Genomic DNA, 14,565 nt, shown 5'->3' on the forward strand with positions numbered 1-14,565 from the left:
ATTTAATATATATTTTTCCAAATAAAAACATTTCTTTGCCAAAATATCGTGGACAGATTATTTTCAACGACCTGAGGTTTCTACTGGTTTTTTAAATAAAAAAATTATTGCACCTATGCGAAAAACAAAAATACCGCTCTAATAATTTTCTACATTATACATTTTTATGTACATTATGATATTCAGTAATTTAATAAATACTGTGTACAATCAATATTTAATAATGTTATATCCCTGTCAAACTGATTTGAATATCAATCGTTCAGTGATGTGCAGTGTAGCGGAGGGTTTACAGGATCTCTACGAGCCTGTTTAATATGTCAATAAAAATTTATTTTAGAAAACAGTAATAACTATCAGATTACCTGCTATAATGCAGTTTTTAGATAACTGCGTACCTTTACAAGTTGGTAAATGACTATATTTTTCATAGTTTAAATAAAATGTATAAATACTAAACAAAAATTTATTCAAAAAGGTCCAAGAGCCAATTGTTCCAGATGACAATATTTCCATGAAACTTAAACAATAAATAAATGTTAAAAGTTTATTTTTAAATTAAAATTAAGTTTTGATAGTTATTAATTTTACTGCAGTAAATTATCGACTTAAATATTATATAAATTACTTTTATACTTAATAATATCAATAGCGCTTAAATACTTTTTATTATTATGTGGTCATAGAAGTGTATAAAAGATAACATTCCTATATGTTGATATATTTTCTGTAGTGTACAGAAGTGTATTGTAAAAAAGTTCTATATATACACCTTGAGTCTCAGATCCATATTATCATGCGCATAATTATGATTATCAAATGAAAATTATCAATTGTTACTCCAATATCAATAAAAATGGTAGTAACGCACTAAAAGAGGTTATTAGCTAGTTGTTACTAGTTATTATACGATATTGTAGATATATATTATTTAAGTGAAGTCTAAATTTTTATTAATAAAGGTGTAATGCAGTTATTTATTAATTAGATTTAAAATAGAATTCATGGATTAAAATCATTCTTTGAATTTGCTTAGTTGGTATAGCGTACTTGAATATTTTATTAGAACCTATACGTATTTATAATATCTACGAATTTCTTTATATTTCGTTACTGGTGGTTGAAAACCCTATGGAGAGGGTATGGAAAATTAATTTTGCCTCCGGGCGTTAAAATAATTAATGCGTCTCTGATTCTAAAAGGTACTCAGAGAAAATTATTTAATTATTTAATAATATGTACTTATAGCGATTAACCTAATTTTTTTCACGATAATAATAAAAATACCCGGGCTCGGGACAAAATACCCTAACACTAAATTTAAAAACCATTTCTTCTTCAAACATTTCCAACAGTTTTCGATAATCTTTTCTTGCGCTTAACTGAAACCTACAATAATGACGTGCATAATATTTTTATAAATTATTTCTTATAAAATTGTCTAACTATTGATTAATAACTGTCTTAACAGCTGCAATTATTCCATCAGAAAATAATAAAATCCGATTTGTGGCTGGTTTATTAATGCTATCGGTTACATACGTGATTGGCGACATGTATTCAGCAAGTCTAACGTCAATACTAGCAAGACCACCAAAAGGTGATTATTTGTAATTACTTTTTTTAGGAGTATGATCATAGTTTTGAATTCGAACAATTTTTAAAAGTAGAATAAACGATTTTATATTTTATTAAATAATATAAGTATATATGATTAATAATATTACCTAAGAATTTAAATATATAAATGTTATTTTATTAAAAACAACACAAAAATGTGCTCCTAGTTTTTTTTAGTTAGCATATGTCTTGTTTAATGTACCCAAATAATTCTTTTGTCACTTTTTTCGTTGACAGAACCTCCTATCAATACATTAAATGAACTGTCGGAAGCTATGCGTGACTCCGGCCTTCAACTATTGGTCGAAGTCCAAAGCGCTTCGCAAGCCATGTTAGAAGTAAGAATATTATGCATTCTTTTATATTATATACATTATAAACATTTTGGATGTATACCCGACTGCACTATCATTATATTATTATGTATACTTATGTTGCCCACCTAACAATTAATTAAAGTTTGTAAACACACACGCGCATAATATACATATTTTTGTCAATTGCGTACTTAACCGCGCGAAACGTTTAGAACGGCACTGGAGTATACGAAGAGTTGTCACAGCTCGTGACCCGTCAACGAGAATATCTAATAGGGTCTACCGAGAAAGGAATGCAATTAGTCAGGGACAACAAGAATTACGCCGTTATAGGAGGTCGAGAGACGTTCTACTACGATATCAAACGATTTGGTAAGACACCAACAATTATATGTGACACGCTATGAATGAATATTATTATTCACAGTGTTTAACGAAGGTATTAAAGCCATTACAGACATAATTAAGCACGGCGCATAGATATACAATAACGATTAACGTTTAACTATGAAACGATCACGGCTGCCACACGCCCATGAATTGTTTGTGAAAACCGTTTCGCGCGAAAAACACTACCACTCGAGCTACGCCGGTGAGATACATGATTGTAGACGGTTCTTAACGATAAGACCTTTTTAAAAACACGATTACGGACGGTAACGATACGAATGTTGTCAAATATTTAAATAGTACTTCAATAATGTGGGAGTTTTGAGCTTATTAAATTAGCATTAATTCAGTATTAATAAAACGAGTTATAATGATTTTAAAAAATGCAAGAAAATTTTTTACAATGTTTAAAAACAATTAGTTATCATTACAGAGAGAGAGAAAATGTAGATTTAAATGCGTCTATTGAGCGCTTTCTATTTTAATTTATACAGCAACTCTAGTAATGTAATTTTTGATATTGAACTTTTTTGTAACTATAATGTTCCAGACTTTTTTCGAATTCGAAATCAATGTTATTGTAAATTAATTATTACTTATAGTCATTTCTATTTCTATTATTATTAATATTATTATAAGTTCGCTGCTTAAGATATACTTAACATATATAAGTATATCGTTTATCTTAATTCTTAGAATAATATCTCCTCACATGAGATATCCATTCGATAAAATGATCATATAATTGATAATCTATGGTCTCGGTAGACTGCGTCGCACAACTTGATAACTACGTTACACTAAATTGTGTCCACAACGATATGCATTTTTGGACACAAAACAATACCTATTTTTCTCATAGAGGCTGTCCGTAATTGTATTACAAAAAAGTTTAATCGTTCACAATCGTATTTCATCCGGCTTACATAGTCATAGTCAAAAAACCAAATTTACCTAAATACGATATAAAAGACAATTTTTTCTGTATCATAAAGTTTTTATTATTCGTAAATTGTTAATATAAAAAAAAAAAAAAATTTAAAAACGTAAAAATAACGGATTTTAAAACAATAGTTACTTGTTTTATATTGATAAATTAAAAATAATAAATGCTACGGCATAGCAAAAATTGTCTATTTATCGTTTATACATCTGACTTCTTATTTAAACGTGACATAACTCACGTGGTTGTTTAAGTTCTTTTTTACACATGAAACCATTTTCTAATAAAATATCATAACTTATATAATAATCAACAACCGATTTTTGTATACTGACATAGAACTACTAGTAGGTTACATTGAATTATTAGGTATTAAATATATATACTTAACATTTTAATTTTTATCAAAATAATATTCGAATTGCCCAAATAAAACCCCTTAAACAAGAGATTTGTGTCGTTCTCTTGTTAACTTACTTGTATTGTAAAAGTTATGAATTTATAGATCCCGATGGAGGCTAATACCTTTTATTTGTAATAGAACATTTTTCATAAAAGTCCAGTAATGATTTAAATTTTATATTTTTTATACAATTTTATTTATTGTTTTAAAAATTCATAGTAAATATACTTTTCTGTATTTGAATAATATACAGCATATAATATAGTTTTTAGTGTAAATTTATAATTTTATTTACATTGAATAAAAACATATTATTTTAACCTATACTTAAATATTTATTTTTTTTACTTTAAGTCATAACTCATAATAATGGATTTTTTTAAAAGCTTTCCCTAAAATTCATATACTTATATTATGACATTTTTACACGTATAAATTACACAAGATAAATGTATGTACCTACACATATATAATGCACAACTATAATTTTTTTTTTTTTTTACACAGGTGCCCAACATTTTCATCTAAGCGAAAAGCTAAACACGAGATATTCGGCTATTGCGTTTCAACGAGCGTGCCCCTACAGAAATAATTTTGACGATGTGTAATAATAACACTTTTCATACATATGTTTTAAAACGCTTTCATTTAATACACTTATTAAATTAATTCGTTTATAGTAGTCACATTTCTGCATTAAGACTATAAAATCGAATAGAATTTCAACGTTTTGCCTGTGACAAATAATCAAAATAATTGCGTTATTCTCATGGATTCTGTCCAATGTATATGTGCAAGACGCAAGTATTATGTGTACCGAGTGATCTATTTAACAAGATACTCAATTATTTCAAAAACTATTAACGTTTTTGAAAATATTTTATTTTGTATTTTAATTTAAAAAAAAAAAAATCGAATTTTGAAGTTTAAGTGTTTTAAGTTCAGATGAGTGAAGTGGAATGATAAATATACATAATATCTCGTAGAATGGTTATGAGATACTTCGCAAAATGTTTGTTTACTACTTCACTTATCATCAAAAATGTACATATAAAGTTTTGACACTAAAAAAAAATTACTTGTTTGAATTTCAATTTAATTAATCGAAATACTCTGAACAATATTTTGCTTAGAATTTTAAAATTAAAAATGTTGTGATTATTTAAAACAGTAAAAACTTAAAAATAATTACAACAAAAAATAATAAAACTATTTTTTTTCCAAAAACGTTGTTTTATATAACTTGATAAAATTATGTAAAATAAATATTTTCAAAAATATTAGTGCTTTCTAAAATAATAAATGTCTTATGTTAAATGAAACACCCCATTTATAAAATAACGCTCGAAAGCTTTATTTAATATCTTTAATATAAATCGGTCAAGTAATTCGTACAAAAACGTGTGACTATAATATAAATTTAAATAAAATACGCGTTGATTATGACACAATTATAATGTAAGATATTATTTAGGTTGATGCGACTGTTCGAGGGTGGTATTTTATCAAAAATCACAGAAGAAGAATACCAGAAACTTAATGACAAGCTGATGGGATCAGAAAAATTCGACGCTACGCCCGTTGTCATAGAGCCAGTACTAGAAGGATCAGAACCCCGGCAAGAAGATGATGACAAGCAGTTGACTATAGCCATGTCTATGAAAACCTTACAAGGAGCGTTTTACGTGCTGGCAATCGGCTCAATTTTGGCAGGTACACAATTGATACCTATAATAGGTATCTAATCGTAAACTATTATAATATGTATGTATACTCGCTCATTTTCCTTCGATTTCCACTCAATACAAAAGAGTATCTATATCTCTTATCTTTATACAAAACATTAATCAACTCTTTTTTTCTAAAGGGTTTTTGCTATTGATCGAGATGAGGTCGCATGACAAGTTGGAAAATAACAAACGAATAAAACACATCAAAGCTCCATTCGTCTACAAACAAAAAGCACCCATAAAATTCCAAAATAGATTATACGATTTAAAAGAATGAAAAACGGTTTTTAAATTTTCTAAGTGAATATCATTTTTAGCATATTTGGCGACGCCGACGAGTAGTTAATTAAATAAAAGGTACATTGAAGTATTAAGTATACATTTAAACATTTCTCATACACGATGCGTACCTACAATATATTATACATAATAAATAAATAAATAGCTCTAATAGCTCTTTATCAAGATAAATATATAGATAAATTATTAATATAGGATAGATATAAGACATATGAAGTCATCGCCATAAATAGGATATTTACATAATACTAAGAGTATTATTTAATATAAGTAGTATTTTTATTTTGTTTTTCTTTCTTATAAGGAACTATTATACGAAACAAATAGGATGATATGCATGTCCAATTTATCTTGATCTGGTATCGAACAAAACGTTTGACAGGTTATATCTGTTGACATGATCGATTTTATGTAACTCTGCAGGTAAATAGGTATTTATTTTATTATCTTTATATAATATTTCTTTTATATTTTAAGTCGTAGAGAGGGGTTTTCGACTTTTTAAGTATTAAATGTATTGGGTTCATGAAGCTCAAAATAGTAAAAATGTGGAGGATTTATAGATTACATAATTCGTAAAAAAATATTTGCAAATCATATTTTAGATTTTAAAGAATATTTAGTATACTACTTATCATATTTTAAAATATATTGTACTAATGTCTATAAAAAGAACATAATTGTTCATTTCCAAATGTAGAATTATTTATAATACAAAATAATTTAAATTGCTTAAAAATTACTGAAATTGTTTAATAGCTTTTATACACCATCAAGATTTATTTTTTATCCATTTCGATTTTTTGTAATTAAATTGGTAATATTGGTAATTTTGGTTCTTTTGGAGTGTGATGCGTTCATCGTTTGATCAGGTGTCGCAGTAAAAATGCCGCGGTAAAAATATCGCCAAAATAAAAATGTCGCAGGTAGTAATTATTATTGCTGTAGTCGCCAACGTGACTCGTAGTTCCGGTTTTCGTTCAGTCGTAGGTAAGATTAGATAAGATTAAAGTAGATACCATATAAAAACTACGAAACTAAAGTTCAGTATACATATTAGTGTGTAGTTAGTGTTAGTGTGTAATCTACAACCATAGCAGAAACTCTATAATATAATCTATACATTATGTCATTTGAGTATATAATAAACCAAAAAAATGGAAAATTACTGAAGTTTAATTCTTTTTTTATACAAAAAAGAAAGAGAAAACGAAAATAAAATTATTTGGAAGCGCATAGAGTATAATACAAAGAAATGTCGCGGTCGATTACATTCATCTGGACAAAATGTAGTTCATACTACTGAACATAACTATGTTGCTGATATTGCAAAAGTTGAAGCTAAAGAAGCAATGGCAAGACTTAAAAATATTGCAAAAACTACTCAACTTAGTACCCATTCTGTATTAGGAACACTGACATCACAGGTATATAGTTATATAGATATATTAATAAATAAATCATACCTATTATTAAAATACATATTTTGAGTTTTTACTACATATTTATGTACATATTTTGATTTCATAAATACATATAAATCTAAACCCTAATTATAATATTTATATTATATTTTTCATATTCTTGACATCGCGATATTTTTGTATTCGCAGTTTTTTTGTGTTTACAACATTTTAACCGCGACATTTTTACAGCGACATTATGACGTGTATTCGTTTGATCAAATTGTAAACATTTTATTATTAATTACTAAATCGTTCAACCCAAGAATAATACACACAAAACTATAAAGTATTAAAAATATGAGTTATTTTATTATTTTTACATTACTTTTATTAAACTTATATGTAGGGTTCAGATATGAAGGCAAAAACCTTTTTTTTAGTAATAATAATAATAAAAAAATAATTTTTGTATAAAAATGTGTCATTTAATATTCAAGACGATAAATGTATTTCTTTTTTCTTGCCCTTTTTATTTATAAATACTTTTTTTAGCTTTTTACTTATAAATGCATTTTTGATTTATAAATGCCTTTTTTGTGTTTAATTCTCGATGGATTTGATAGTTATATACACAACATGCGTCTTAACATAACAAAACAAGAAATCTTCTGAAGACTGTGTCATTGTCGTTCGTCAATTATTTTTGATGGGTTTTATTAACGACGATTTTTATCGATATCGCTAAATACTTTATCGAGTATTTAGTATGGCCAGTGAATTTAACGCTTATAAAAGTACCCATACCATGTATCTATAGATTAAACTATGTTTATAATACGTAGATACTAGATTCAAAATTGTTCGTGAGTCCACAATTTTTTTTTTATTACAAAACTATAGTTAAAATATACAATATACAAATTATTTAATTTTTAAAAAAATTTTAAATTGCTTTTTTATAAATTAAATAATTTTTTTATCAATTATATTGCCTTTATATTCAAACCTTACTTATGTATAATTGTAAATACTAAATTGTAAACTGTCAAAGTATTGTGTGCATTATGCTTATGAATTTCAAAAGAGATCAAATAACGTATAAAAATACAACTTCATATAAACTTCTAAGGAATATTCAGTTACACATAAACAGGTGATAATAATGTTACATTATTAATATGTAATATATTGTATTGACTTTTCTCAGCCTTGAAGCTCCGCGTTTAAAAATTACGCTATAGACGTTTTTACACGAGAAAATACTCATGTTCTTTCATTGTGATTTAAAGGACGGTCTGTGGGTAAGCTTTGGGGAGAAGTAATTTAATTTTAAACTGTGGACAGTACTGAGACAGAATAACCCATATACCAATTCTCAAACCACAATATATTATGCTCTGGATGTTTTTATTAGACGTCTTGAATTGGTGACATTCAATAAAAACATTATTATATATATATATATATACGATTGATCCTACTATCCTAGGGCGAAATCCGGTGATCCGTTGGGGGATGAAAGTCTAACGGGCTTAAATTATAGGTCGACGCGACGTGTCACGGTGGGACGACAGACGTCCAATAGTTTCCCCTGTATATATACGGATGTGCGTATATGATATATTATATATAAATGTTAATATATATGTGTGTATGTACATCTGTAAAGGTAATATAGGTATACAAGAATATGTATATATATTCGTATACTTAATACGTATATGTATTACGTTTATACAAACGGAAATTCGGGCGATTATCTGACAATATATTTTAGTTTTATACTTTTTGTATATTGAAATTTCTGCATTTAAAAAATAATGTTTTCGTTTACTCGTCCTAACAATATTTAAAAGTATTTAATAATTTCGTATTGAAAATGTATTGAAAACGTATATAACACATCAGTATTTCACATATTATAATTCATACGCAAAGAAAGTATGCTGGTTAATTAATCAAAATAAAAACATTTTACGTACATCATTATGTTTATATAATTTCTAGTTTTTACTTCTACAGATTACATATAAAATATACATATCAATCGAGCTATATTAACGTAGAACATGACGTTTTTTATGCTTTCATATGTACTCCCAGATCGATAGAATTGATACAAAATAATAACTTTAAGAAAAATATATTCATTTTTAAATGATAATATCGTATCGAAAATGTATTCGACTATTTGATAGAGTATAATGACATTGTAATAACTATTATATAGCATTACCTATAGGCTATCACAAATAGAAATATATTGTATTTGTATAATTTTTTTCTATCAAGTATAGGCTATAATAAACTTATCGGACCGTATAACTTACATTATAGATTTAATATTAAATACATACGTATCAGTCGCTTCGCGTCCAGGCCGTTTGTTCTTTGGTCTTTTCTTCGAAGATCCTCGTGTTTTTGAAATATTTTGAGACACTGTTAAAATATAATAATTACGATTTACAAATAATATAGAATGGATAAATAATATGCTTTCTTGAATGTTGCCAAATGATAAGCTACAATGTAATATATTATATTTTTTATACCATGAACAAAAGTCAGTTTTTCTTTTACCTAGAATACACTTAAACCGGGTCCACAGCTACGGCGTCTGTCGTGTTGCGTAGTTATTGTCGTATTCTGATTGGCCGCGGTAATCGTAATATCATTATCTAACCATGATCTACCAGAATATTTCCAGAGTCGATGCGAGTTCAACTTTGAACACGTCAGACGAAATGGCTGTGATCTATTTGCATAATACGTATCGATTTTTATTGGGCATACGTTTTAAAATTATTCGTTAAAACTTCATTCCGTTCGTGTTTAAATATTCAAATCGCAAATATTGGTTGTTGATAGGTACTTGTTATTATCTATTTGATGTATATACATTTAATAGTGGATAGTAAAGGTCGTCAATCCACACTTAGCGGCACGTCAACAGATCGGCTGCAATGTCCGGTAAGAACATCTAATCAGTCATCGCTGTGTGTACAAACGGCGATATTTACATAGACCTAAAACGTCTCACAACGCGTCAACATCACGGAACGGATGATCACCTTGGGTTCTGTTGGTATAACGGTGATATCGATTTGACATATTATTATACCTTAACTCCGGGAACGTTACCCCTTGGATATTTATTTTGGGGATGGCCTATCCATTCCTCATTGTCTGTATGTTTACCTTTATCGTTTCGTAATTTATTTATATAATCGTTTTTCCATATCGTATCCGACATCGACGAATAGCGCACTGCGTTGCGTTAAACACGTACTTTTTCCAAATCCTAACCTATACATGTGTTTTATGGTGGTGCTATTTATATTTAACTCGAGACTTGATGAATCTGAGTATTTCAGCTAATTAGAAATTTCAAACCATCATACTCCCGGCGCTTATCGGTACGTTTTTTTTCGCCGCCACTGTCGTCTTGGCTAGTGTGAATCGGATTTTACCATAACATTTCGGGTCGGATTCGTCAGCCGCCCGAGGCCTGTGCTATCGGCAGCACAATAGCACGACGTGTCGTACGAATAGTATTATTTAGCGCCGTGTAAACTCCTCTGCGGCCGTGATGGTTATACGAAAAGCGGCTCAAATTAGGGAGTTTGACTTGTCCGATCACCTCGCATCACATTCCCTAAATGTGTATGCATGGTCCCACACGTGTTGTACTCGCGATTTTTAACATCGCCGCCAATAAAATGTAGTCGGTTTAACCGCTTGAACGTTTACCGCGATACCTCACGCAGTGACGACATTAGTCATAAGTTAACACTGATCTGTTTGATATACCGTGCGCCCACCCAAAAGATCCTGATTTTCGTAACGAGTAGTTGGGCCGGCGGCATATGATATTATAGAGGTCAACAAGTTTTAGCCGCTCAAATAATTTACGTGCAGATATTAAAAAAAAAAAAAATTGTGCACCCAACTGCAATAACCACTTCGACTGTCGTATCTAATAATGACATTCATAAAAATTGTGATGCCCACCCATCCGACCATCAATATAATAAATTTATGCCACGGGGCACATATTATTATCGTTCACTGTGGATTAACGCTGAATTATTTATACATCCACCTGAGGCGATTTTTAAAAAATGTGCAGAACGATGCGTTTGGATAATATCTGCGGGCGCACTCGTATGCCATTTTCAGACGAGTGCCAATACCAAACACTAATATCGTTTTCAACAATATTTTTTAATTATATTATTTAATTCATTTTTCACACTTTTTCGACGAGAGACAGTTTTTTGTGGCGATCTGCGCAAAAATTGATCGATTCCATATGGCCGCTATAGTATTGTTGAACATTATGTTGGTTTAACAATAAAAGGGCAATTTGTTAACAGCTTTTTGTAGTTATTAGGTAAAATTTCAAAATCGATAATTTTTAAAAGATCGTTTATGTATAAATATCATACGAGCTAATAACTGAAAATTTATTTAAGCATATTATCATTTAATTTTCATAGAAGTTATAATTTAACTGCAGTCATGTGTGAATATGTATTTATTATTTTTAAATATCATCATGTAATGACATTGTTACCGTAGTGATAATGTTGTATAAAATATTCAAATATACCTAAACAACGAATACTTAAGTTTTAAGAAACTAAATTGCTACATGTCATAACATTCACATACAAAAATATGTATGTGATTGATCATTATTTATGTCAAACGAGGAAATTCAACATAATACCTACTACTATGGGGAAATGAGTATTTTATTTTAATATCTTACAAATCAAATCAACTATTAGGATATAAATGTCTAGATACTAAAAATAACTATTACGTATATCCAAACAAATTAGTTATAATTTTTAACCAACTCATAGTATTATGTATACCTAGCAGGCTATTGAGCAATACACATTATGTAAAAGACTCGTTTGGACAGCCTTGTAACATCTATAGGGTATCGGTAAGTACATTAAAGGCATTGAATTATATTAAACTATATTTATTAATAATTATATATATGTGAAAACAAACAATGAAATGCATATAATTATATAATTGCACATAACTATATATTAGTAATATGTACAATAATACACTGCATTTATTGTTCACGGTCAATTAATCCTCAACAACGCACATACATATAACTTAAAAGCACTCACGTATTCATCTAGATGTGTTCTAACTAAATAAATATTCATAACTATTATTACTATTATTATTATACAAATTAATGTACGTAGCATGCATAAAATGTACATATTTATAGGAATAGGCGCCCAACGTTTTAATTGTATGAATAATAAGGCAAATCATAATATTTCGTCATTAAATAAAGCATTAACCAGAGTTGAGAAAAATTTGTTTTAAGAAAAAAAATTCTGTTAAAACCATGTTTTTTGAACATTTGATCATGGTTTTAAATGCGGATAAAAATGTGCATTTAATAGCTATATAATAGTGCTCAATAAAATTAAGTAACTACTCTAACAAGAAATGACTTTTGTTATTTATTGAGTACTATTTTGTATTTTATGAACTAATATTGGGAAATAAAGTAATAAATAATAATGTATTGGTAGGTAGTTTATTTATATGTAACTGATCACAATACACGGACAAGCTTGAAAGTTAAAATTAAATTTAAAAGTTACTTGTGTAATAACTTTATAACTGAATCAGTCAATTTTGATTGTTAAATAATTTTTGAAATTAACTCTCATTGAAAATATGGATAAAAGTTAATTATAACAAGCCATAATAAAAATAAGTTTATACTTTATAGGTATTACAGTAGTTAAATTTATTAAAGGGCGTCCGTTGATAGAGAAACCAAATAATCAGAAACATTACTCTTTCTACCGTGCTACAGAAATTTATCGATCCAGTAGAAGTGTTATGCGATTATTTTGACTCTTTTTATACTACAGACGATATTTTAAAAATAATTGGTCATTTTCAATAGATTGAATAGAAAAACAAGAATTTTTCACTTGTTTTTTAAAGCAGGATTCCAACTTAGACAAGTTAGACGCCAAGACTACACTGATCTGCTTGCTACCAAATAATTACCCCTTTCCAACATATTTTACAGTATCTTAGCCTTATGCACATGGGTAGGTACTAAGTAGATATCTCAATATATATTGTCAATTGCTATGTAGTCAATGTGACCAAACATTTTAAGCTCGCCGACTACGTTGTTGTATGTATCATTATTATTGTAATAACATTAACTAGATCATTCTTAACAATTTTTAATTAGAATATCTATGATCATTTGGTTTCATAGATTTATTCAATATTTTTACCAATAATTATTATGTTGCAGCTTTATTAGTGTGATCATAGCAATATGTCTACTCGGCTTAGTTTCCAAATCAGAATTAATTATTGAAGGAGACATAATAGTATTAGTAACTATACCTTAATTTTCCGTTCAAAACAGACGATGGTGATGAAACTGTTTTTAAAGTACTTTCTTAAAATGTAAACAAGCAAGTATGTACCTACTTTGAATCCTAAACCTATGATACCAAAATAAATTATACATTATATAAATGCATTTTTTAATTTCAATTCAATACAATGGATATAATCCTCATTTAATCATTATAATACAATATAATATATAATGTGAATAATAGGTAAGATTAACTATTGTCTATATTGTCTGTCTGTCATTTTTAATAATTTTCAAAACAAATATATTATAATATTACGTGTTTAACTAATAAATTGAGCTCAACAATTACATCGACTAATCATGCGCATAGTGTATTTTAGTACATGTCATGATTCGTGAAATGCAAACAATATAGTTTCATTTAATTTATTTTAGACATGTATGACTTATAAGTACTACTGAGTGCTTATTATCTAAATTTAATTGATCAATTAACTCAAATATTTCTACAAGTACAGTATAGGTATACAAGATAAGTAGGTGGTACTACTGGTACTTGCATTTTTTGTACACCTATTACCTACATATTTATTTCCCATTATCGTTAAATTAATAGGTTCAAATAACAGCTATAAAATATGTTAATAACATCCGTTTTAAACAAAAATAAAGATTCTCAAATATTATTCTGCATAGGTATAGATACCTAGTTTGACACAGTTTTGATTCCTTAAATTATTAACGTTTACTATAAACAAAGGCAAAAAATATTAAAAAAAAAAATTATATTATTCTATATTGAAACTAGGGGACTGTGTCCCTTAAAGCTCGCTTTACTAACAAATCTCCCTTCAATCTCTTTTTTACAAACTGAGAGTTTATAACTCAAGTAAAAAAAAATTGAAATAAATAATTATATTAACATTTTTAGTAAAATATAATACATAAATTACTGTAATATCTTATAAATAAAATATTTTCAATTAATTTTTTTTCTAATTTTAACTCAATTCTGATTACTCTACAACTTTTACAGCATGAAAATACAACGTA

General features: G+C 27.9%; 1 protein-coding gene across 2 annotated transcripts in view; it reads left to right on the forward strand.

The window, feature by feature from the left end:
- Positions 1-5,809, forward strand: part of LOC112595168 (ionotropic receptor 40a) — a 44,581-nt gene extending 38,772 nt beyond the window's left edge. For both annotated transcript variants that reach the window (XM_025340276.1, XM_025340277.1), the window contains 6 exons: positions 1,472-1,600; positions 1,858-1,958; positions 2,150-2,309; positions 4,181-4,277; positions 5,148-5,386; positions 5,541-5,809. In XM_025340276.1, the coding sequence (XP_025196061.1) occupies positions 1,472-1,600; positions 1,858-1,958; positions 2,150-2,309; positions 4,181-4,277; positions 5,148-5,386; positions 5,541-5,680 (866 nt within the window). In that variant the 3' untranslated portion in view covers positions 5,681-5,809. The remainder of the gene's footprint in view (positions 1-1,471; positions 1,601-1,857; positions 1,959-2,149; positions 2,310-4,180; positions 4,278-5,147; positions 5,387-5,540) is intronic.
- Positions 5,810-14,565: the final 8,756 nt, after the last annotated feature.

The sequence above is a fragment of the Melanaphis sacchari genome, unplaced genomic scaffold (genome assembly GCF_002803265.2).
Source record: "Melanaphis sacchari strain LSU unplaced genomic scaffold, SCAv2.0 Contig25_pilon_pilon, whole genome shotgun sequence".
Classification (NCBI taxonomy): Eukaryota; Metazoa; Arthropoda; class Insecta; order Hemiptera; family Aphididae; genus Melanaphis; species Melanaphis sacchari.